The 26,277-nt window shown below is 42.5% G+C and overlaps 1 protein-coding gene across 2 annotated transcripts in view; it reads left to right on the forward strand.

Annotated features, from left to right (window-relative positions):
• Positions 1 to 23,951, forward strand: part of LOC119963370 (protocadherin Fat 4) — a 365,380-nt gene extending 341,429 nt beyond the window's left edge. The window contains exons 14-18 of one of the 2 annotated variants that reach the window (XM_038792401.1): positions 3,738 to 3,917; positions 6,732 to 6,856; positions 8,973 to 9,190; positions 10,740 to 11,001; positions 19,602 to 23,951. In XM_038792401.1, coding sequence (XP_038648329.1) covers positions 3,738 to 3,917; positions 6,732 to 6,856; positions 8,973 to 9,190; positions 10,740 to 11,001; positions 19,602 to 21,493 — 2,677 coding nt within the window. In that variant the 3' untranslated portion in view covers positions 21,494 to 23,951. Of the gene's footprint in view, positions 1 to 3,737; positions 3,918 to 6,731; positions 6,857 to 8,972; positions 9,191 to 10,739; positions 11,002 to 19,601 lie in introns of those variants that run through there. The other variant, XM_038792402.1, reaches the window with a different exon arrangement.
• The last annotated feature ends 2,326 nt before the right edge of the window (positions 23,952 to 26,277 follow it).

A 26,277-nucleotide genomic window follows, 5' to 3' on the forward strand; every position in this document is an offset into this window, starting at 1 on the left:
GATACTGAGAGGATGTTTCCTCTTGTAAGGAAGTCTAGGACCAGAGTGCATAATCAAAGAGTTAGGGGTCATCGCTCATTACCACAAAGGATAGTGAATCTGTGAAATTCGTACCGCAAAGAGCTGTTGAGGCTGGGCCATTAAGTATATTCAAGGCTGAGATAGACAGATTTTTAATCAGTAAGGAAATCAAGGGATATGGAGATAAGGTGGGAAAGTGGAGTTGAGGATTATATCAGATCAGCCATGATCTCATTAAATGGTGGAGCAGACTTGATGGGCCGAGTGAACTACTTCTGTTCTTACATTGGGGGATTATTTTGGGATTCCAGGACCAAACTCTCAAAATTGGAAGCATCCGTCTCAGGAATGAAATTAGGAAACACTTCTTTGTGCAAAGGTTGGTAGAAGTTTTGAACTCTTTCACAAGCAATGGTTTTAAAACTGAGGTTGATAAATTTTTGTTAGCCACAGTATTAAGGAACATGGAGTAAGGTGGGTATGTAACAGATCAGTCAACATCTCTTTCAATGGTGAAACAATTCTGGGGGACTAATCAATCAATGCCTGTTCCTTTGACAAAATATTAGGATCTTATGAATAAAATCATATTGCTCAATACAACTTTACACCTCTACAAGTGCAATGTTAAGATCTTGAGTAAAAATCATTTGCATCAGCTTGTTACAGAGGAACCACTTGTCAGTCACTCATGATTTGCTGCACCATATAGTCATTCAGTTGCACCCTGGGGCTCATAGTTTATGTATCAGGAGTTTATATTTCAGCATGATTTGATAGATGACACTGTGTATGACATTGTTACACTTCATAGTATTTACAGCACAAAAGGAGGCCATATGGCCCAACAGATCAGTGTTTAGTGTTTATGCCAGTGTTTCTAACTGCTTTCTAAGTAAGTAAGTTTCTCTTGAACTCTTTATTGGATTTATTAGTGAGTATTTTGTGTCCTGTAATTTTGTTGCCCCTGCAAGTTGAATTGTGTTTTACATTTCCCTATTAAACCCTTTCAGCATTTTCAAGAGTTCCAGCCCAGCCATGGTGGGTCTCCCTGCAGAGGATGTGGTGGCCCAGCTAAAAGTCCATTGACTTCCGGCAGGAACAGATGTTCCCGGTGGTGGGCGGGGTTGAAAAATCTCACTCCTCCTTACTAGAGAAAGTAGTCCCAGCCTGTTCAATCTTTCGTAACAGGTGTAACCTCTCAATCCTAGTATTATCCTAATAAATCTTTTATGCACCTTTTCTAGTGCCTTTATATCCTTTTTATAATGCGGAGACTAGACCTGTTCCCAGATACCCAACTGTGGGCTAAAGAAGTTGATACAAGTTTAAGATGACTTCCCTGCTTTTTTTTATTATATGCCTCCAGGAATTAACCCCAATGCTTCATTTTTGTCTTTTATTAACCTGAATTGCTACCTTTAGTGATGTATGCCTTGATACCCCCGGTCCTTCTGTTACCTCCCCCCTGAATTTGAATGCTTAGTTTCCAAGATACTTATCTATAATGTAGTTCACTTGCAATTGCAAAACTATGCTGGAAGTTTATTAGTGTCTTCCTGTTTTTGATATAGTGCACCTCTGTATTCGTTATTCCACCCATTTTGATGTTGTCTGCAAGTTTTGAAATTGTACATCCAATTCAAAATTTCAAATTATTCACGTAAATAGTGAACAACAGTGATCCCAACCCCAATCCTTGTTGAATACCAGTACCCACATTTTACCAGTTTGAGTAACTACCTTTAACTCCAACTGTCTAATTTCTGTTTCGTGGCCAGATTATCCCTTCTGCTATGTATTCCCTTACTCCACTGTAATCATGAGTATATTATGTGGCACCTCACGAAGGCCTTTTGAAAAGGCAAATGTATTACGCCTACTGAATTACTTTTTCCTATCCTTCCTTCTACTTCAAAGAATTCAAATCAGTTGGTCAAGCATCATCATCCTTTTGAAATCTGTACTGACTATTCTTTATCATACTTTCAGTTTCCCTGATGATTTTCTATCACAGCTTTGAAAAGTAATTTATTACCTTTCTTACCACCAACAATAAACTAATTGGTTTATTGTTCACTTGAATTGTTCTATCTTCCTTTTTAAATGTAGGAATCACATTACTTGTCTGACAGTCTCCTGGAACAATCCCTTTTTCAAAGACATTTTTACATGCAATGGTACCTCTGCCATCACTTCCCTGGCTTCCTTTAATATGCATGGATGCCAGACCTATCTAAGTTTAATTTGTTTATTCATTATCGCCCCTTTTTCTCTATGTAATGTCTATATCACTTCTGATCTCTTCTCTTATCATGTCCACCATGTCAGTCGCCCAAGTAAATACTGAGGTAAAGTAGCTCTTTAATTTTCTACAATATCACTCTCATTACTTGTAAGTTTATCGTGTATATTCCTTTGTACCTTTCTCTGTCCTGATTTTGCACTTGTCATTTAAGCATCAGTAGAATGTTTCACGACTTTTTATATTTTTATTAGTTAATTTTGGAGTTTTTTTGTCTTTCTAATATATTTTATTTCTTTCAAAATCCTTTCATATTTCTTTTTGTATTTGACTCCAATTTGTTTTCTATGTATTTTGTTAATGGGTGGTAATTACTGATCCTTCCTGCCAGCGGGACCTTCTGGTCCCATTGAAGTTGACAGACGAGCCATGCAAAACGCCACAGACTTCTACAGGACACATGTGTCATTACTCAGTAGTTTTGTTCTTGTTTTTTAATGGGATATATTTCTCTTGGATTGTATTAATCATTGCTTTAAATGTTTCCCCCTGCTGTTCAGTTTGTCTGTTTGCCAGTAAATATTTCCATTTTATTTTTCCCAGTTCTGTTTTCCTCCCCTTAAAACCTGTTTTGTCTTTTTGGTCTTTACTTATGTCCTTTACCATCCTCATCTCAACCTTATTATGTTGTGATCATCATTGGTCTGGTTAAGGGGCTGGTTTAGCACAGTGGGCAAAACAGCTGGCTTGTAAAGCAGAACAAGGTCAGCAGCACGGGTTCAATTCCCGTACCAGCCTCCCCGAACAGGTGCCGGAATGTGGCGACTAGGGGCTTTTCACAGTAACTTAATTTGAAGCCGACTTGTGACAATAAGCAATTTTCATTTTTCATTTCATTTCATTTTTCATTGCCTAAATTTACTTGTCTTATTTATTCTCATTGATTTTCTATTGTACTTCTATATATGAAATGTTAGCACCTCAAAGTGAGGAAAGAATTTGTCTGACTCCCAATATTGCAGTGAACGTCTCCATCCAAATGAAAAGTAACAGACAAAGAAATTACAAAGAAAGACAAAGAATATTTTCTTCTGTAAGCTGATTTAGCCATTGCATTTATTTCAATTGGCAACCAATTAAATCAAATCTCCAGAAATATTGAACACATTTACCTTCAACTTCCCTTGGGCTTTGGGCATAATTATTGTCACCCTCTACACACTCCAAATCTTCAACTGTCCTTGTCAAGGGTGAATGGGTGGTATCTGTATGGCTATGCCACAGAGACAGTTTTTCCAATCTTTTCTCGTGGTTATGGGTTGCCGGGGAAGCTGAGGAGATAGAGATGTTAGAGTGTATGTTGGTGCACCCATTTAGATAAGCCACGTCTGTGTTAGAGCTTCATGTGCTCCAGATGAACTTATGTTTTTAGTTTTTAAGTGTAACTTGATTCTTGGTTTTGGTGTTGCAGGACCTTAGAAGTGCAACCTAACAGATTAACAGTAGGAGGAATCCGATCAATCGAACCGATTCTTCAAAGGAAAGGCCAGGTGGTCACTCATGATTTTGTAGGATGTGTGATGGAATTTGCTGTTAATGGTCGTCCATTGGAACCCAGTCAAGCTCTGGCAAACCATGGAATTCTGGACAGGTCTGGCATTTGAGATTTTTTTTTAATATGTTCTTTTGAAACAATTAAAGTATCTACTGTGTTCTTATGATGTTCTGTTGCCACTGTTTTAACAGCAGCATTAATAGGTTTATGCTTCTGTTAAAATGGCAGTGAGGAATGATATACCATTCTGTTATGGATTTTCCCATTAACACCTCCAACAGCAATTTATAGGTTGTTTTACTGCCAATTTATGCATTTGACTGCAATATAAAATTGTTTTTTTTTTGTTAAATTCTCTTTGACATATACAGTAGTCCCCCTTTATAACGCGGGTGTTGGGGTCCAAGACCCCAACCCGCGTTGTATCCGAGCCACGGATATCCATGATGGGGGTTTTAAATTTATTTTAAAATCTATGCTAGCGCTTCCCATTGTGAGTCTACGGGGGGCGGGGGGAGAGGTCAGACCCCCGTAGACTCACAATGGGAAGCGCTAGCATAGATTTTAAAATAAATTTAAAACCCCCATCGTGGATCCAATTAAAATTTCAGCGGCCGGCTCACTTTGATCCGGAGAGGGAAGCTGCTCTCAGTGAAATAATCAGCCGGCCGCTGAAATTGACACTGCCCGCTGCTCTCTCCCTCCAATCCAACTTTTAAGTTTTAATGTTTCTGATTGGAGGGAGAGAGCAGCCGGCAGTGTCAATTTCTTTTTTTTTTCCTCCGGCTCGCCCCCTCTCTCCCCACATCCTCCAACTAGACCCCTCTCCCCCCACACCCTCCGGCTCGCCCCCTCTCCCCCCCCCCCCCCCCCCCCCAACACCCTCCGGCTCGCCCCCTCTCCTCCCACATCCTCCAACTAGACCCCCCTCTCCCCCAACACCCACTGGGCTCTGTCTCCTCCTCTCCCCAAACACCCACTGGGCTCTGTCTCCTCCTCCCCTCCCCCCCACCCCACCCACCTCACACCCTCCGGCTAGCCCCCTCTCCCCCCACAATCTCCAACTAGCCCCCTCTCCCCCCACACCCTCCTGCTCGCCCCCTCTACCCCCCCCCCCCCACCCTCCGGCTCGCCCCCTCTCCCCCACACCCTCCTGCTCTCCCCCACAGCGTCCAGCTCGCCCCCTCTCCCCCCACACCCTCCGGCTCGCCCCCTCCCCACACAGCTCGCCCTCCTCTCTCCCCCAACACCCGCAGGGCCCTCCTCTCTACCCCAACACCCGCAGGGCCCTCCTCTCTCCCCCATCACCCGCAGGGGGGTCTCCCCCACACCCGCAGGGGGGTCCCCCCCCCCACCCGCCCCCCCTCGGCAGTGTCAATTTCAGCGGCCAGCTGATTGTTTCAGTGAGAGAGCAGCTTCCCTCTCCGGATCAAAGTGAGCCGGCCGCTGAAATTGACACTGCCGGCTGCTCTCTCCCTCCAATCCAACTTTTAAGTTTTAATGTTTCTGATTGGAGGGAGAGAGCAGCGGGCAGTGTCAATTTCAGCGGCCGGCTCACTTTGATCCGGAGAAGGAAGCTGCTCTCACTGAAATAATCAGCCGGCCGCTGAAATTGACACTGCCCGCTGCTCTCTCCCTCCAATCAGAAACATTAAAACTTAAAAGTTGGATTGGAGGGAGAGAGCAGCCGGCAGTGTCAATTTCAGCGGCCGCTGATTGCTTCAGTGAGAGAGCAGCTTCCCTCTCCGGATCAAAGTGAGCCGGCCGCTGAAATTGACACAACTGACAGTTGGGGTCCATAAGCCCCCCCGCGGTATATCGCGAATTGCGGAGCGCGGTATAACGGGGGACTACTGTATTAACATTACAATTTGTGCTATGTTCTGGAAGCCCTGTATTAATTGGTGCAATTTAAATATTGAAGTTTGGATGTTTCAACAAAATATGTAGTAACAGTGAAATAGCAAGTTTTACTTTTTATCCTTTTTATCTTTTGCCTTTCAAGCATTTTATTTCTGTTTTTAACGTTTTCCCCTTTCCTACCCCACCTTTTAAAATAAATCTGCAATCAGTAATACATAATTGAGTTTCACTGTTGGTATGTTTGGTTGGCAAGATTCGCAATGCTTAAAGTCAAATTTTTTTGTTTGAAATCCAGTTATGCCAGAGACAAAACTCCATTTATTTAAAAATAATGTAGTACTCATATTATAGATATTGCTGCTAATATGACCTCCCAGCTACTAAGAGGATTTAGTTTTGCATCGTGCTATTAGAGAAAATGCAAGAAATTCAGTTAAACGAGCCAATCTGCCTTTCTCTTCACTGACCTGTTTTCTGCTGCTTCCCCTGGCAACAGACGCCAGAGTTTCCCACTGATGGAGATGTGAAAGTCCTATTTTGATACGTGTTGGGAAAATATCAGTTCTGTGGCACGGGGGAGGCAGTGGTGTAGTGGTATTGTCACTGGACTAGTCATCCAGAGACCCAGAGAAAGATCTGGGCACAGTGGTTCAAATCCCACCACGGCAGATGGTGAAATTTGAAAATTGGAATTCGAAGTCTTAGCAATGATCATGAAACCATTGCTGATTGTTGTAAAAAACAATCTGATTCACTCATGTCCTTTAGAGAAGGAAATCTTGCAGCCCTTATCTGGTCCACAGCAATGACTTTCAAATGCCCTCTGAAATGGAGCGCAGTTAGATAATAAATGTTGGCCCAGCCAATCACGCCCACATTCCATAAGTGAATGAAACAAAAATTGGTGTGGTAGCAATAATGGCAATGTACCTGTTCTGAAGCCATGCCCTCAGTATATATTTTGTGACTGGAATTTGTCGTCAGTAGAATGCTCATTTTAAACAGATTTAGCTGTAATTTACAACATGAAATTTTATTTAATTTCAGATGTGTCCGAATTGAAGGGGTTTGTCTAAATAGCCCCTGCCAACATGACAGTGCATGTGTGGATTACTGGTCTTGGCAGCAATGTGATTGCAAGCATGGATATACAGGAAAATATTGTGAAAAATGTAAGTTTTTAAAAAAAGATGCAAAATGTGTAATATTCCATTATTTTATCACCGGAAAAGCAGTGTTCAGGGAGAGAAGGGAAAGGTTCTTAATGAGAGCAGAGGACTTTTTAACTACAAGAGGATTTTCATGAGTTAACAGTTGAGATTTTTAATACTATGAAGAATATAATTAACTCTGACTATTTAATAAAACTTGGTGTCAAGGTCCTGCACAGCAAATTGGATTGCTGTTCTGAATTAGAAATGAAGAAACTGCTCGTTATTGCAGTTGTGTGTTTTCACAGATGAACAGTTAAACTCTTAATATGTTATCAACTGAAAGGAAAATATATTGGGGATAGATCAAGGCTCAGTTTTACAGCATAAGAGACTGGCAGTCAACCAGGCTGGTCTTAGTATCCCAGGAGGCTGGGGACCTTCCCACTTGGTGTTTCACTGTGAACTGACAGGTTTATTATCACATGCCTTACTACAGTTGAACCTAACAATTGGTATGAATTGACCCGGTAATGCAAAACGTTTGGAGATGCATGATTGACCACTGTGAGGCCCCACTGTTTCTACTAACTTTATAGGATGACAATAATAAGCTGAAATGTTTCATCACCATTGTATATTTTTATTCAGCGGTTCTAGATTACACTAAATGAGAGCTTTGATTCAGGTTCAACAAATAAATGCAGAATGGGCATACTGTAGGAACCATTGGGAGAACTATGATCTTGTAAAGTTATCAAGAGTAACAATAGGTTACAATATCATTTTCGTCACAAAGTATTTGCTTTTAATAATTTATTTTCTATGCTGGAAATTATTCAGTCTTGTCATAGTATGCAGTATATTAGGTTGAAAATGAAGACAGGCAACCAGACTAGGGGTTCACTAGTTCCCCTGAGAAATAACTAATAAACAGTACTAAGTCAGGAATTTTCCAGCTCCTCCAGACCTGCTTGCAGTGTGTTTTCCCATGACAGAGGCAGCTCACCATCCGGATCTTTCAGTCCCGCCGAAGTCAGTGGCAATTTGCATGGCTCACCCATCCTACCGCTGGGGAACCTGCGGTGGGGGCCAACCTAGTGGGAGAGGAAGATCCCACCGACAGGAAAGGCTGGAAAATCCCACCCTGACTCTCCACCTTTCTTCCTAATGTGGGCTGTAAAGTTATCAGGCAGTAAGGCAGTGAAGCAGAATATAAACTTTAGCACAGAAAAGAGGCAGGCTGTTGAGCCCATCGTTATTGTGCTGTACCCTATTTCCTTTTCCACATACCCATTTTAGTTTTTGCTTTCAAGAATTTAATTCCCTCTTAAATGTCAATACTTGACTCAGAATCAATAGCCATTCAAAGTAATACCTTTCTTATTTTTGAAAATCTTTGAATGAACTAATCCCCTTTACACTTTTCGAAATTTATTCCTATGACCTCTTCTTACCAATTTACCTACCAATTGAAGTGACTCTTCACAATGTCATTTCAAACCTTCTCAAGGCATGGCACATTTCTGTCAGATAACCCTTTAACTTTTTCTGCTTGTGAATATAAAATTAATATGGACTGTTGTGCATAATTGGTATATTTACATATAATTACCAATTCCAATTGACAATTAACCTATCATAACTTGGCACCCGTTCCACAAACATTCACCCTCTCCGCCACCAATGCATAGACGTAGCCATGTGTGCCATTTACAAGATGAACTGCAGGAACTCACCAAGGCTGTTAAGACAGTACCTTCCAAACCCTTGGCCTACACCATCCAGAAGAACAAGGGCAGCAGATACCTGGGAACACCACCACCTGGAAGTTACCCTCCAAGTCACTCACCCATCTTGATTTGCAAATAAAGTGCCATTTTTTCACTGTTGGTGGATCAAAATCCTGGAACTCCCTCCTTAGCAACACTGTGGGTGTACCTACACCACAGGGACTGGAGCTGTTCACGAATGCAGCTCACCAACATCTCGAGGGTAATTGGGAAAGAGCGATAAATACTCACCTGGCCAGCAACACCCACATCCTGTAAATCAATTTTTAAAAATTGACTTTGTAAGCTCTTTTCAAATGTTTCAAAGTTGATATTCATTCTGGTCAAAAATCTGATTCTTCTAGTGGTCAGCGTGGACACTGCATTGTCACTGGATGGTAAGGGACACCTGGAGTATATGATTAATCAGAATCGGAAGCGAGACTATTTAGTAAAGCAGAGTTTGAAAGGGCAGCCTCCAGATCCTGTAAGTGCAAACAGCCTGGACATAAAGTTCAGAACAAGAAGCAAAAATGGCATTTTAATTCATGTCCAGGAAAACAGCAATTATACTACTGTGAAGGTAAGATTAAAGCTAGTTTTAGATGATTTGATTAGACTGCATGCACTGCTTTGGTTTTAATCATTGTTCCCATCACCCATGTCCTTTCTTCATAAAATATTGGTCACACTGCTGGGAGGTTTAACTAGTGCCAGGCATTGTGCCAAAAACATCCTACATCTTAACCCTTGCCAGCCATTTGCAGGCTAGATGACGGGCTCCCCAGTCTTCAGCTCCATAAGCCATGTTTCATGCAAATTGATCAGAAATGGGAGAACTGGGCATTTTGTTTCTAACATCTACATCAAAGTTGAAAGCCATAAACAGAAAAAAGAAAACAAGCAAGCTTGCAAAAAAGAAAACGTGTTTAACCGTTGAAATATGAAGTAAGCAAGCTCATTTACAATAGATCCCTTCATCATTAAGGAGAGATTCACTAACAACATGCAAATGTTGGAAATCTGAATGAATTCAAAAATGCTAGAAAGATATAGATCAATCCGTAACTGAAAAGACAAAAATATAGATTCATCTTTGGTGGAAACCTAATGAAGAATTGTGCATTTCAACATTGTTTCTCTATAAAATCTTTTCCAGGTGGATGTTCAGTCGTAATTTTCGGAATATCTTCTTTTGCAGTTTTCAAATGTCTCACATACCATTCCTTTATTATTGGAGCATTCACCCTCCCAGTATGATAGATACAGTAGAGATCTCCAGTTGCTATTACTGGAACCAGCTATCTTTCATGGGGTTATCATGAAAGATCATGTAAAACAAAGCAAAATAACAATGCAATTTTTTATAATTAAAAATGGACTTGCTATTCCTTGCACAAAAAGAATAAACATTTTACAGCTGTTTTAGTCCATAAATCTTTCTGAATAAGATGGTTTCATTTTTCAATGGCAAAGTTCATATTGTACACAGAGTACTGCATGTACACTTGGAGTAACCCAAGGAGTTAAATGGCCCTTCAGATATATGTAAATGATACGGCCATCCACGCAGTCAGATGGTTATTAATGAAGACAGGCTGGTGTACAAAGGGAACCCGATATTAGAACATTCAGGGAGGTTGCATACCATCACTTTGTGTCAGGCAAAAGTAAATGATGAAATTTGACGTATTTGTTTTTCTATAGAGTGATCTGACCCAACACTACTTAAAAACTGCATGTCGCAAATCTTATGAAGACTTCTGCATATTTGACATAGCAGTTTGACTTAATAGGCATTTGGGTTTTTTTTAAATTGAAAATGGCATAATTCCAAATGGTTAAAAGCATTTATTCCCTTTTGAAGAATTTAACTGTATTTCATATTGCAGTTGTACAATACATATGGTTCTAATACTGGGGATATTTATTGTATTATGGGAGAATGATTTAAAAGGATTTGCAATGTGAGCAAGGATCTCAATCTAGAATTAACTAGTGAACCTGATATCCTAATGAGCACCAAAATGATCATATGAATTCGGCAGCTTTTGCTTTGAGTCTGCCTCTACCGTCGTTTATTTTAAGAATAATGAGCTAACAGTTGGGTGTTTTTTATTCTTTTTCTATAGGTGAAAAACGGGAAAATACATTACACCTCTGATGCTGGGGTTGGTGGAAAAGTAGAAAGGAATATTCCGGAGATATCTATATCGGATGGGCAATGGCACACTATTGTGATTGAGAAAAATGGATCCATTACCACCTTTGCAGTTGACAGGATATATACTAGAGAAATCCTTCATAATACCCAGGATTTTGGTGGATTGAATGTCCTCACTGTTTCCCTTGGTGGCATACCTCCTAGGCTGAATCACCAAAGCACTGATCCAGGTGGGTAATTGTATACCTGAGTTATTAGTCTGCTTGCATGAGTCTTCCGGTTTAGCATGAAAAATTATTATCAACTCCACCAAATAATCAGGAACTGAGAATGAATCGTGAAGACACTTGGAAGGATATATATGGAATTCTGCCTTGCATTTAGGAAGACCAGACTCCTTAAGTAGAATTTCCCTTAAAAGTTGCAACTGATTTGTAGAATTGAACAGGTTAAGTCAAATGCCTGTTTTTGATCCATGATTATCTCATTGTTTTTTGGAACTTTGCTGTGTGTAATTTGGATGCCACATTTGCCTGCATTGCAAGAGACATTGAACTTCAAAAACACTTGTTTGATTGTAAAGTGTTTTGGAACGTCTTGAGGTCATGAAGGCAACACATAAACACGATGGGCGCGATCCGACAGCCACGCTGCACCGGAAAAGGAGCTCGCCGTGATGCAGTGTGGCCATCAGAGGCCGAGAGACCCCTCTCCCAAGATCTACCCGGCTCACAGTGCCTCGCGAGATTCAATGCAATCTCGCGAGATGTTGCGATGTGAATCCTGCCCACAATGGGTGGGATCACTTTTTAGCAAACCTGCATATTAGAATGAGACTTGCTCTAATGTGCAGATTCCCGAAGTATCTGAGGCTTTGGGATTCAACCCCTTCAGCTCAGAGACCTCTGGCGAGTGCCGTTTGGTACTAGTCCCCACAAGCGAGGACTAGATGGAACAGCACCCGTGGGGATCGCCAAGGGGATCCAAGGTCCCCAGCTGCATTCCCTTTGGGCAGGGTGGGGACCCAGCACTGCTGGTGCCACCTGGGCACCCTGGCAGTGCCACCTGGGTGCCAGCCTGGTCCTGCTAAGGTGCCCAGGAGGCACTACCAGCTGGCAGGGGCATTGCCATGGTGCCAGGCTCGCGGTGCCAAGCTGCTATTTTGGGTGCACGCAAGATCGGACCTGGGTTGCTCGGTGTGCGTGTTGGGAGGGTGTGCGGAGAGAGGGGGTTGCCAGGGACCCTTCCATATTGCGTTTGGGCAACCCAGGTCCGATCTTGCGTGCACACAAAATAGCAGCTTGGCACCGCGAGCCTGGCACCATGGCAATGCCCCTGCCAGCTGAGAGGTCGGGGATTGTTTTGGGGGCCTCGGTTATCAGGAAGCCATTTAAAAATGGCGTCCAACTCTCTCGCTACACTGTACAAAACAGAGCTGTGTGCAGCCTCGAATGCGCATTTCTCATTCAGGCCTCTTATTCAACGCTTAATATTTCTTTATCAATAAGAACTGGAATTAACTGGTTATTTGTGGGACATCATTACGGGCAAATTGATTTTTGTCTGATAGACAATAATGACCAGATTTTTCCAACTCTGCTGGGAGCATGGACTGCTCCTGGGGCTACAGGCAGATCCACTATGCTGAGAGACCCAGGAAAGCCCTGGGTCAGGAGTGCCAGCAAGGAGGATAAAGGGGATGAGGACCTGGGTTCAAGAGGCTGGCTAGAGGATTAAACTGAGAGATGTTCTTGCAGGGTGCCTTCACTGAGCCCAGAGTACCTGCAAAGGATGTCCTCTCTCTCTCTCTTTTCCCATCCCTCCGCCTGACACAAGAGCCCACCCAATTAAAGCTGCCAGACCTCCCGCATGCCACGGTCCTCACCCTGCCATGGGTAAAATACCAGTGGCAGATGAAGCCCTTATTGGGCCATTAATTGGCTCCTTAGGGGCCTCAATAAACGCAAGGGCTGATGGAATGCGTAACCCAATAAAGTTTCAGATAGGTTGGGAGTGGACAGGTAGGTGGTGGGAAGACCACCCACTAGATTTTATATGCCCCTTCAAACTTATGGGCAGGGGAGTGTAAAATCCCGCTCTTATCTAAGAGCGCTTTTCTACAAAGTGAACCCTGCACCTGTTGAGTGGTGATTATGTTCAATGAAGTGGGCAATTACCAATTAACTACAGGGTATATTGCATTTGAGGTTACATGGAATATCTAAAACAATCTTCTGTCTACTCCGAAAAGCAGCAATTACCACACTGTTCGACCCTTATGTTGAAGTTAAAATTCATAGTTTAAATATATTTAGAAAAATTATTGCACAAAAGCCATAAAAAGTATATATTGAAAGTACCATGTCAGACTCCCCTGATGGATATTATACGGAAGATGACTCCGATAGAGCCCCTCTTAAAGCCCTCACTCTGTGAAGGCAGTACAAAGCAGGGAACTGAAAACCAGAAAAGGACCATAAATTATACCAGTTAATCTCTATGCGATATAATGGCAGGGCTTATATCGTCTGTTTACTGTTGACACCTGCTGGTCATTTAAGACACATCTTGTTCAATTCCGGCACATCTGTTAATGTTTTTAAACAATATACAACCTGAACAACTTTTAGAACAAAGCTTCCTTGATGGTTCAGCCATTTAGGATCTGATGTATTCATCTGTATTCTTGCATTATGTAACAGTTTTTGACAATTGAAACCATTCCTAAGTCTGACCGGTAGAAGCTGGAGACTGGAGGCTTAATTTATCTCAACAGTGGATTTAGCACACTACAAGTGTTGTTTAATGTGCCAGCCTTATACTCCCAAGAACAAAGCAAGTTTTCTTTGAGGAGCTTGAGGTACTATTTGCGCCTTTGATAGGCAGTGTGGACCGGAGGAGAGAACAAAATACCATGCTGTGATTGAAGGGAGGCCATTTTGTTGCTATAACATTGCACAAAGCAATGCCTAAAGCTGGGGTTTCTTAGCCAGTTTAACGGTGTCTAAATTGGACATCGCTCAAAACGGGCACGGTATTACAATGTACATTAATACAATGTACGTTGAAGCCCCCCCCCCCACCATTGCTTCAGACGCTGTCAGCATGGCAGCTTTGTGCTTCCTACTGATTTGCGTGATTAGTGCATGCATTAGAGCTGCATTCTTGTTGGAACAGTTGCTGGAATGTTTTATGGAATAGAATCAGAATAGGAAGAGGAATCAATAATGGCACCCTCATTAGTGCAGTGAGGTGGCACCGGATGCTTTAGTTGAGGTCGTGGAGGAGAGGAGAGATGTAACCTATCCATAAATGGAAATGAATAAAAAAAATCGATCAAACACAACTCATGTTTAACATTCATAGCTTCACCTCACCCTGACTTATTTGGCACTGCAGCAAACATCACTCTCACAGCTCAGACTCATGGCCTGCTCGGCAGCCGTAATAGCCACATTACCGAAACACATTGCACCTCACTCACTGACACACTTCTTTAACGACAAGTTGGTGAATATCCAGAGGCCACTGAAGCTAAACAGGTTTGGGGAGGACTGGCAAGGTTGTTTGTCCACAATGAAACAGAGGCCGCCATCATTGGAGCAACCAGCTCTGAGGCCATTGCAATCAGCGAGCCTGAAACCATTGAAGATGACGATATCATCATAGATGATTCTCCTTCTCACATCCCACTTCCCCGCCATCCCATAATATCTTCTAATTGACAAGCTGCAGCTGGTGTAAGCATGGACCTCTGGCTTTTATTCCCATCTCTCGTCACAAAACTATTCTTGTGCCTTCTGTGCCTTTGAGATACCCGAGAACTGCAACCCTGACTATGGGGAAAGAGAATTAATATAGTGATGACAAAGAAACACACTCACTCACTCATATACTCAAAGTCACCAGTCCTGACCCTGACACTGTGCATACTTTCATGGATAGCTTAGAGGTGGGATCTGCTTGTGGTGACAGGGAGGCATGGCCAGGACTCATGGCAGGGGAGATGGCTTGCTGGAGGATGCGCACATTCTGCTGCAGAAAACTCAGTTGTGGACTTCAATGGGCAGCATATAGAAGAAGGTTAAAGATTCACATAATGAAACATTTGATGCACTGACAGGCCTGACTGAAAGCCTGCGTGCAAGATGTCGGCGCATAGAGGAGTCGGCACCAGTTTGTCAAATGGTTTTGCACAGAGCTTGGAGCCCAAGCTTTCCAGTATGGAAATTATAGCTTACTCCACGGTACAGTTTTTGCTGGCCAATACTTTAGCTCCATTGCAGCACAGGCAGGGGTATATCTGCTCATTCTCTCAGTCATGTCATGTTCCAAGGATAATGTCTACACCGATGTCTGGGAGTAAGTGTTCTCTGCAGACTCGGGGTAAAGTCATTCAGCACATGCCAAACAGCTCCCTATGGACGTTAGCAACTTTAAAGAACTCTAGAAACCAGAAAACACTTATACAATTGTAACAACAGTCAGGAGAAATCAATCAGCAACTAACCTAAAAAGACTTGATGATCCCTTTACATAGTACTGCTGGAGTGTCCTTCCTGCTACTGCTAGTGTGTTCAGCTGTGCTTGTTTAAAGGATGGTGTTAGCTGGAGCACTCAGCTTCAAAATGACAGCACTGCTGTTAAATCAGTGTCTATTTTTCAAACTTCAGGTGGGAACCCCCATCCAAGTGCCAGTGCTTTCTTTTCAATCTGTGCACACAGCCATTTTAATGCCAAATTGTCACTTGTAACACTGAGAAACCACGCTCTTCATTTGAAATACTACTGTCCGTGCTCCAGTAAAGAAGGAATATCATGAGGAATGAACTTGACTCATTTTCCAGACAGTAATTGCTACCACCAGCATCTCTCCCTCATCTTCCTCTTCCCCCCCCCCCCAATTTAATATCCACAGTTCACTGAACGTCCAGGACTAAGAAGGTAACAGGAGACCATGCACTGTAGTAAATATGTTTCCCCATAGAATATCCTTCACACCCCTCACTTTCCTGGAAGTATTCCTTATTCCTTTACTTCCAGCTGAACACAAAGGAAATGAGTGGAAAACTCATCCAACAGTTGTTTCATTGCCAGTACCTGTAGCTAATCCTATTATAAATTATTTCTGAAATCCAGTCTGCATTCTATTTGATTGGATGTGGTGCCATCAAACTCCTTATTTTTCTTAAAGAGAAATGGACCACAAACCAGAAAGAAATAATGCTACCTCGATTCCTTCCTGCTGCTATACATCAGTCGTGGAGAATAGCTGAATATCAGCAAGCAACTGTGTTCATTTTGCTGCCAAAAGGGAACTGTAATGGCAAGACTCGTTTGGCAGCAGGTTCAAATCGTAATCAGCTCAAGGTCCCCTTTATGAGCTGTATCCACATCTGTCTGACAGCTGGCACAGCTCAGCGATTGTTTCACAAGCAAAGCGCGGCCTTCTCATTGCCAAGCAGTCACAGTGAAGCAGCTCTTCTTGCATCTGGAGGTCTAGGTAACGGCAGAAGCCAAAGGTTGTGAAGCCTGGTCATCCTTTCGAACCAAATTCCTCTCCCACCTCAAAGCAGGGGAGGTCTGATAATGATTCCATTGGTTCTTGAGACCCACTCCACAAGATTAGAGTAAAACAGAAACCTTAATATACAAAAAAAGTTTCTTATGTATGCTTTCAACATATTTAAAGAAACCTTCAAAAAGTTAAAACAACAGTTCAAAAAAATCAAGAAAACTTGTAAAGAAATTAAAGCAAATTGTAAAAGACTCTTTGAAAACCTGAAAAACAATTTGGTAAACTTGACAAAGTTCCATTTAGGCTACTCCAGATCCCTTATGGCCTCATTGCAAGCAAACCTAGTTTTGTGTGCCAGCAATAAATTTCAGAATGGACAATAAAGATTGAGTTGAATTCAATAGAATTGAATTCCCCCAAATGACTTCTTCCCGTGAAACAGTCCTTTCTGCTGCTGGACAGTAAAGCCTTGATTTTCACTGAGTCAAAATGACTCGGGAGCCCTTTAAAAGTGGTGAGCAGGTCCCATAGAAGAATGAGAGGCGGCCTTGTAGGATTCTCAGGAGGCTTGACAAGGTAGATGCTGAGAGGATTTCCTCTTGTGGGAGAGTCGCGGACCAAAGGGCATAATCAAAGAGTATAGGGTCGGCCATTTAAGACAGAGATGAGGAGGAATTTCTTCTTTCAGAAGGTTGTGAATCTGTGAGAGCTGTAGAGACTGGTGGTGTGAGGTCATTGTGTTTTTATTTTAACTTTGCCAAAGTCCAAGAGCAACAAGATAGGCTTTTAACAGGCCAACTCCTCATCCAGCAGCCCCACAGGCTGCCTCCAAACCTTTTCCTGGGCCGACTGTGACGCAGAAAGTTTTTTCTGGCTGCTTTAACATTAGAACATCATCCCCTTGACCCCAACCTGCCATTACCAGCACCACCGCTCAGCTGTTTTATGTTGACCACTCTAGTTACACCTAGAATAGAGTCAGCTTCCATCTTAACTTCAAAATTTAATAACATAAAATAAATACTGAGGGTAATTTTGATGTTATATGGTGGTACAAAATGGGTGACAGTGAATCGACAGCCTGTCTTGCATCTCTTCCACTTTTGGAAATTAAAATCAGGAGAGGTGTCAAACATTTGATTTGCTGCCACCCCTTTTACATTTTTGGACAAGAAAATGTTTCCACTTTACACCCAGAACAAAATCTCTACTGTCAGCACAAATGGAGCAATCTGTCCAGAGTACAGATAGTGTTGGCATATTTGATGTGCACTTGCAGCTGTTAACATGTTTACCAACAATTCTCTCTCACTTTGTTTCATATTTTCAAGCACACATTTTCCTCCCTTTTGCGAATATTGGGGAAGTGCTGGAAGGACTATCAGGCTGATTATCAATCACATTATTGAAGCTTCTTCCAGGGTCAATAAGTCCTGGAAAGGGACTTGAACCCAGAGCTTTGGTCTCAGGGGCAAGGGCACTATCTACTGAGCCGCAAGACCCCTAATTCTCTTGGCACATTATGGGGATATACAGGGCAGCCTTACAATGTTGAAGTCATACACAGGTGCACACGACACCTAAGGTGTAATAATCTCATCAGAGTGTCAAATGGTATTGCATATCAGCCTTCTCTGCACATATTTGCACATATCCCAGGTGTGTTACACCTGTTTACTCCCAGGAACAAGTCTAGAAGTGTGGGTGAAAGTTTATTTTATTACTGCTAATTAACAAAACTATTCCCCGGATAGCATAAGGTTAGCATATGAGCTAGCTTTCAGCCCTGAAATCCGTGCTAATTATATACACCAAGAATCAGTTTACCATTGTTCTTCCTGGGACTACTAAACCTGATTAAAAGAAAGAGGGAAAAAAAATCCGAAACATCTGGAAACTAAAGTAGGAAGTGCCAGGGTTACAAACAGTAGGTTGATCAGCTCTGAAAACATAATAGAGACTATGGTTTTGTCAGCTTAAACTGGCTCTGGGTATCGTGAGTGTATGGACTAGATGGACCAGCAGATCTTTTTCTGTCCACAATAAGGAGTTATAAAAAGGGGCGAAAACTGTGGAATAATTAACACACACAATCTCAATGGAGCAATGAGTAGCATCAGAAAGCCAAGAAGGAAGTGACAACAATGCTAAAATGGGACGGAATTAAGTGGAAATTGGAGGAGAGAAACAGGCAGGGAAATGGGGAAGGCAGTTAAGTTGCCAAATTCAGTGTTCATGCCTGAGGGTTTCAGATTGCCAAACCATATTTGCTTTGAGGGAACCCTTTTTATTTAGTGAGTGATACCTTCTGTTGTCTTTCTCCTATTAAAATATGCTTTGATCATTCTTGTCGACATACAAATTGCTCTGTTATAAATAAATAAAATACTTCATTCACTAAAAGTTTAAAGTATTAGTAGTTTCCATAGCAGCTATTGTGTTTTAATGGCATATTTCCAACAGCTGTTTTTACTTTAGTTTGAAATACAACATGTTTGTGTCTTATTGCATGAGCTTAGACAGTATAAATTACCAGATTTTTTTTTTTTAAATGGCTCTTTTGTCTTTGGGGCAAGAGTGTAGCCACTGGAGTAGGCCTCTGGGAGGTGATTAGGGGCTGAATGCATTATTAACATATTAGATGCAGTATTAACTGTTACATATATCTGTTTTGAATCTATGACGATCACAGACATAAATGAATCCTTCTAAATACAGGTAATGGCTGCATTCAAACCTCTTTTCTTTGAAGCATGAAGGAAGTAACTGCGACAACATTGATTGATATGCAATTTGTGTTTGTGGTCCTGACATCAGCTGACTTCTGTTGGAATATTTAACCTTGGACCCATCCAGGTTCCAGCGGGAATGCTGACTGCCTAAATTGAGCTCTGGGTAACGCGACAAAATCAGCCCGGTAATCTCAGGCCAGCTGGGGACCATGATCGCTGTCACACTTTTAAACATTTATTGGTGGTGTTCGTTTCACATCATCTGACAATACTAGCAGCAAACGGAGGAAACAGGCCCCAATATTAACTAAATAACTCACAAGTTTGAATATTCGTGGTGGCATAGTTCCCAGCCACACTCTGGTTTACCCACCAATGAAACACCCCGTCCCTATCATGGATCCTTGGTATAAACTAGGTATTTGTTTAGTGCAGAAACATGTCAGTCAGCTACTATAAAGCTCAGAAAATCGAAGACTAGTAATATTCTTAAGCAAACAGAAAAAGAAAGATTTTAATATTTTTGTACAAATTTGACTGGGAAGTATTTGTGACAGATTATCTTTTTCTTGTTTTCCAGATTTTGATGGCTGTATCTCTTATTTTACCTACAATGGAGAAACACTGCCCTTCACTGGACAGCACAGGGATGTTACAATCTTGAAAAGTCATCCTTCTGTTAAGATAGGATGTAGAGGTCCTAATGTGTGTTCAAGCGACACATGCTCAGGTGGACTAATGTGCGTGAACCAGTGGTATGCATACGATTGTGTCCCGCCTGGAGAATGTGCTTCCGTTCCTTGTCAGAATGGAGGGAGCTGCGAGCCTCTTCCAAAATCTGGATTTACCTGCACGTGTCCTGAACTCTACACCGGTAAAACGTGTGAAACTGTAGTGGTGTGTGTCGGTGTTCAGTGTCCCCAAGGGACTATTTGCAAAGCTGGAGTGAATAAAGGATACACCTGCAGTCCAAAGCCACAAGCGGAGGAACTTTCTTTGCCACTCTGGGCTGTCCCTGCGATAGTTGGCAGCTGTGCCACATTCCTTGCTCTAATTGTTCTCGGCCTGATCTTGTGTAACCAGTGCAGAGGTAGAAAGGCAAAAGTACAAAACGATGGGAAGACAAAGAAGAAGAAAGAGAAAAAGAAAAAAGGCAGTGAGAATGAAGGATTTGATGATCCAGATCACCTTCCTCCATATGATGATGAACTGACTGTGAGAAAGCAACCTGAAGGAGTTCCAAAACCTGATATAATTGAAAGGGAAAATCCCTACTTGATCTTCGATGAGACAGACATCCCACATACAACAGATACATTGCCAAGTGGGCAACCGTGTATCGGGCCTGAAACAGAGCTTGAACATTATGACATAGAAAATGCCAGCAGCATTGCTCCTTCAGATGCAGACATTATACAGCACTATAAACATTTCCGCAGTCACACCCCTAAATTTTCCATTCAAAGACACAGTCCACTGGGGTTTGCCCGACAATCTCCTCTCCCACTGGGAGCCAGCAGTTTAAGTTATCAGCCTTCCTATAGTCAAGGATTAAGAACAACCCCGCTGAGTCACAGCAGTTGCCAGAATCCTAACCCACTGTCTCGGCATAGTCCTGCCCCATTCTCAAAGCCAGGAACTTTCTATCGAAATAGTCCAGCAAGAGATTTGCACCTTTCAAGGAGAGAAGGAAGCCCTATTGATATGCATTCAGATATTTGCCAGCCTGGCATCTTTAATTACGCTTCACGACTTGGAAGGAGAAGCAAAAGCCCCCAGACCATGACAGGTCATAGTCATGGCTCGAGGCCAGGCAGCCGCCTAAAACAGCCTATTGAGCAGATCCCTCTGGAGACCACACCTCCAGTAGGACTGTCCATAGAAGAGGTTGAAAGACTCAATACCCCTCGCCCTAGAAACCCAAGTATCTGTAGTGCAGATCATGGACGCTCATCCTCAGATGATGACTGTAGAAGACCTCTTTCCAGAATGCGAAACCCAGCTGATGGTACGCCTGCCCCTGAATCATCTTCAGACAGTGACTCACATGAGTCCTTCACCTGCTCCGAGTTTGAGTATGACCGGGACAAACCTGCAGTGTATACTTCACGAATGCCAAAATTGTCTCAAGTCAATGAATCTGATGCAGATGACGAAGACAATTATGCTGGCAAACTGAAGCCACGGAGATATCATGGTCGTAGGGCTGAAGGAAGCTCTGCAGCCCTACAAGCAAGTCATGAAGACTATAAGACACAACCCAAGCTTGGACCACATGGAGCTGTGACAGGAGCATTTAACTGGGACAGTCTATTAAATTGGGGTCCTGGTTTTGGGAATTATGTGGATGTTTTCAAAGATCTTGCATCACTTCCGGAAAATGCAACAACAGAGGCAAAAGAGGAAGCATTAAAAAATGTTGTACAAAGTGCAGCTACTTCTAATGACGCAGAAGCGGAAGAATATGTATAGATATAATTTATATAGACTGTTAACTTTAATACATTAATAGCTGCAATTCACTGTCAGTGAAAAGTTGTATAATGGAACCCACTCAAAATCATGTCCTGCTCTCATCAACATTGCCAAATGCAGTAGCCCATAATTTTCAGTCGTTGAAGAATTTGGTTCTTAAATGAACGTGGTCTTTCAGGGTTCCATTGCGTTTGCAGCACATGAAGAACTATTACACAAAAACACATAAGGATCACAGTGATGTTTGTGTTCCACAGTTGCGGAATATTTTTCCTGACTTTTCTTTTTCAGAACTGAAAACATGTGTGTTTGATCTATTTGAGCACAGTGTGTTTATTATTCAGCCACTGGCACTACAAGAGCACACAATTTGGCCAGCAATTTAAACAGTTGTGCCAATGTTGAGAGACTGCTTCAGAACTGCCCTGTTGTAGATTTTCCTCTCCCTCCCCCTTACCCCCACAATAAGTTGGTCTGTTTTCTTCAATGTGTGCAATTTATTCTGCCATAAGTAAATGTATCAGCACCCAATAGAACTATGTGAACTGTTCAGTCTAGGAGAAAAAGTCATTTTGTAAAGTTATCATTAGAAAATATTGTTCTTACTTGCTCGAAAAGCAGTGTTACCCTTCACTGTTTGATATGGGGCCAATATGAGGGAAAACTTTTTTAAAAATCTGGCCTAGTTTGGCATAGAGCTAACGTTCAAAATTCTGGTGCAAACTTTCAATTGTTTTCTATGCCCTATTTCCAGGATTCTTACTTTTATACCATTTTAGTAACTTTAAAAAAGACAGCTCTGTTTGTTACTGATGATATTTTCTTACAAAGTTTTTTAAAAAATGGTTCATGTTTCTTACTTTCAGGGAAGGTAAGATTGAGTACTTTCTGCATTTGTTACTTATGTAACATCAGTATTTTTTTTCCATTTTTGATATAAGTGTAACATACTGTATCCTTTGTACACATAAATGCCAAATATAGAAATAAACTATTTATTTACAAAAAAAACTCTTTAAAATCTCTTGACTTTCAAATACGGCTCTCATATAATATTAACCTGAACTAAGTAAAATTTGGAGACCATCATTCATCATGTTGTCCTTTCCCTGAACTTCGATCCCGCAAAGATTGAACCTGTACTTGTAACCTAAAGGAAAATAGTTTGGCTAATCTCAGTCTCGAGCCAGTGGTTCCCAAACAGTGGTTCGTGAACCACTTTGGCGCCCACCCAATAACCGTGGCCCGTGCTCGATGCCCAGATCTCATTGGCCATCCTGAAGGACAGGCCAATGTCCAAAAGAGCCAGTCAGCAGGTATGTAGACCATCTAGATCGACAGGCCACCGAGCCAATGATTTCCGTTGTTCCAAATGCACCTTGATTCACACCTTGTGAGAGTGGTGCGTGGCCGACTTTTGTTGTGTTTTATGCTTGCACTTCGGAGTTGTGCGCTGCCTGTGCCTGTAAGAGTGGAGCTTTCGGCAAATACCTGCATTTTAATTAAAGTCCACATCCGGCTGCATACCACCTACCCGCCCTTCCACACCTGCTTCATCAATGTTGTCTGTGGCTCTTTCCCTCCCAACCTCTTATCTTACATCCTGACGGAGGACTTAATTTATCAATCGGGTCAGGAGGAGAAGGGTGCCGGGTCACAGACAGACACCATATCTGAAATCGTCCCCCAGTACCTCGATGGTGGGTCCATGGCCCAAGGCCCTTATCTCTTCTCTGGGATCTCCTCTCTTGAGTCCTCCCCCAGTCCCTCGCGCACCATCGAAGAACTGGGGGTTGACCTCCTTCCATCGGAATGATAGTGTGCCGCTTCTCTTCCTGGTAGAAAATCAAAGATGTCTTTAATGCATCTTCACAGCCCAATGTTAAAGGTTCCATTTCCTGGTGGGTGACATAATCTGGCCATAATGGAAATGATTGGGCCACACCTGGTGTCCTGCAGTTCTGTAAATCAATAGGTTTGATTTTGTGCATGTAATTTTTAATAGCTAGCTATCCTTCACTTATTGCATTTTGTGGAAAAATAATCCTGCTGTGTGCTGCTTTTTTTCTCGAGTTGAAAGGCACACAGGTGCCCTTCTCCAGACCTCAAACTCGCAAGCTGACAGAAGTCAATATTCTGTTTGAATAGTAGCGTCATCCCATCTCTGGTTTTGGATGTGGTCAATAGCCTGGGCACCTAGCAGACTGCTATTTCCCCTTCTAACCTCTTGAGGCAGACTGGTATCCAGCAATTTTGGGCACATACTCATAGGTGCAATAATGCTGTGTTCGCATGAGTGCACCCGACATTATATTTCAACTTCCAGTTTAACCACAGTGATGCAAGTTAGGAAAGTGAAATCTTGTAAGAGTGTTGCTGTTTTGATGATGTAATTAAATTAACAATGTAATAAATGTAAATATTAATAGCGTGCAATAAAGTGTTGTAAGAAAAAGCTCATTTTATATTTCGAAGATCGCTGCTTTTATAATTTATACTCCGGTAAAAGAGAAAATCTTTGGAAAATATGTATTTTTACGACAGGGTTGGTGAAATATTGCATTTTCATGAAAGGGATGTTAAAGTTTGGGAACCTGTGCTCTGGACTAAACTGCACAAGATTTGACACAAATTGGCACTAAACTAGGAGTTTCAGTCAGAGAATTCTCACGGGGAAATAGAAGTGTCCAATTGGTGTGGTCAGAGGTACTTGACTGGGGATAGGCAAGGCACATAGTTGAATCAGCACATTATTTTTCACCGAACCTATGTTTTATCCTAAGGCTGGTTTATGCTGATATTGGTTGAAATGGGGAAACATGGTTGATTTCTAGATTCAGTGCAAAGGTTCACAAATAATCATTTTAAACTTCATAGTACATTTTAAAAACCCATTGTCGGACCCACACAATTCTCTTTCACTGGCCACAGAGCCATAGAGAAATAGTGTGACACAAACCCACAGCACTCTGAGAGAGTACCCAGTACAAACTGGCATCATACATCTACTAAGAGCATTAGGTAGATGATGAATAGCAGATAGCTGTTGTTTATAAATAATTATGCACCGGTTTTTATTCCATCTCTAGTCACTTTGGTAGTATTCGGCCTTCTGCTTGAACTACTGAAGTCCATGAATCATCAAGTCACGATGTGGCCTCGTTCTTTTATTTTAATGGTTCGGTTCGCCTGTTGTATAAGTTGCCTAAGGCGAGTATTCAAACAAATAAGGTCAGCGCTGGGTATTTTGGGTTGCACCGAGAGATAAGATAGGAGTGTCCGCTCTGCCCGCTGCTCTTTGTCTGAGTGATTGAGCCGTTGTCAATGGCGCTCAAGAATTCGAGGGGGATGGAGGGGCATTGAGCGGGGGAGAGGTTTGTCGAGCACCAGATTTCGCTGTATGCGGACGAACTTTAGTATATTTCAGACCTGGTTGGGTGCTTCGATAGGATCATGGAGATGCTGGGGGAGTTCGGCCATTTTTCGGGGTATAAGTTGTATACGGGGAGATGTGAGGTGTTTCCAATCAGCGCACGGGGGCAGGAGAGGAGGATGGGGGAACTGGCGTTACGGTTGGTAGGGATGAGTTTTTGCTACCTGGGTATATAGATGGCGCAGCGTAGGACCCGGCTGCACAAGTTGAATTTGATGCAGCTGGTGGAGGGAATGATGGAGGAATTTAAGAGGTGGCATGTGGTTGCCATTGTCGTTGGTGGATCGGGTACAGACAGTGAAGATGACGGTACTGCCAAAAATTTTGTTTGTGAGGGGGGGGGGAGGGGGAGGTGGGGTGGTGGCTTGGGCGGTGGATAGATTTCATTTGTAAAGGACAGATACCCCACCTTATTTTGTTAATTTGTTAAAGGGTTAAGTTGTTTTCTGTTTTATTGCTATGTTTTCTTTTTGTTGTTTTTCTTTTTGTAGTGGTTGTAAGAAATATTGAAAAATTTTGAATAAAAACAAATTTTAAAAAAATAAAAAATTTGTTTGTGTTCCAGAACCTCCTGATTTTTGTTCCCAAGTTGTTTTAAGGAAAGTGAATGGTATGGTTTTGAAGTTTATGTGGGAGGGGAAAGCCCCATGGGTTAAGAGGGTGTCCCTGGACAGGGAGTGGGGGGGGGGGGGGGGGTTAACATTGCCAAAATTTAATTAACTACTACTAGGCCGCAAACATTACTGTGGTTAGGAGATGGGCGGTGGAGGAGAGATCGTTTTAGGGGCGGCCTTGTGTAAGAGGACCAGTTTGAGGCCGCCCCTTCCGCTCTCCCCAGTCGGATACTCCATGAACCCAGTGTGGTATCAGCACTGAGGGTCTGGAACCAGTATAAGCAGCACTTTGGCTTGGGAGGCATGTCTTTGTGGGCGGAGATCTGTGATAATCATAGGTTTGGTGCGGCGGGGTGGACGCAAGTTTCCGGGTGTGATGGCAGGTAGGCACAGAATGTTTCAGGGATTTATTTATTGGGAAAAATTTGCAGACCTTGCGGAGCTTGAGGGGACGTATCAGTGACCAGATGGGAATGGATTTAGATATCAGCAAGTTAGGAACCTTATTAGGAAGGAGGTGCAATTGTTTCCGAGACTGCCACCCCCAGTGGTGCAGGATAAGTTTCTATCCGAGTTTGAGATTGGGGGGACCGAGTGGCGGACATGTATGGGGAGTTGATGGAGTGGAAGAGCTTCCCTGTGGAGGAGATTAGGCGCAAGTGGGAGAAGGAGCTGGGAAGGGAGTTGTGGGCTGGAGTGTGGATGGAAGCACTAGGGAGGGTGAATGTGTCATC

This window comes from Scyliorhinus canicula, chromosome 3, assembly GCF_902713615.1.
Source record: "Scyliorhinus canicula chromosome 3, sScyCan1.1, whole genome shotgun sequence".
Taxonomy (NCBI): Eukaryota; Metazoa; Chordata; class Chondrichthyes; order Carcharhiniformes; family Scyliorhinidae; genus Scyliorhinus; species Scyliorhinus canicula.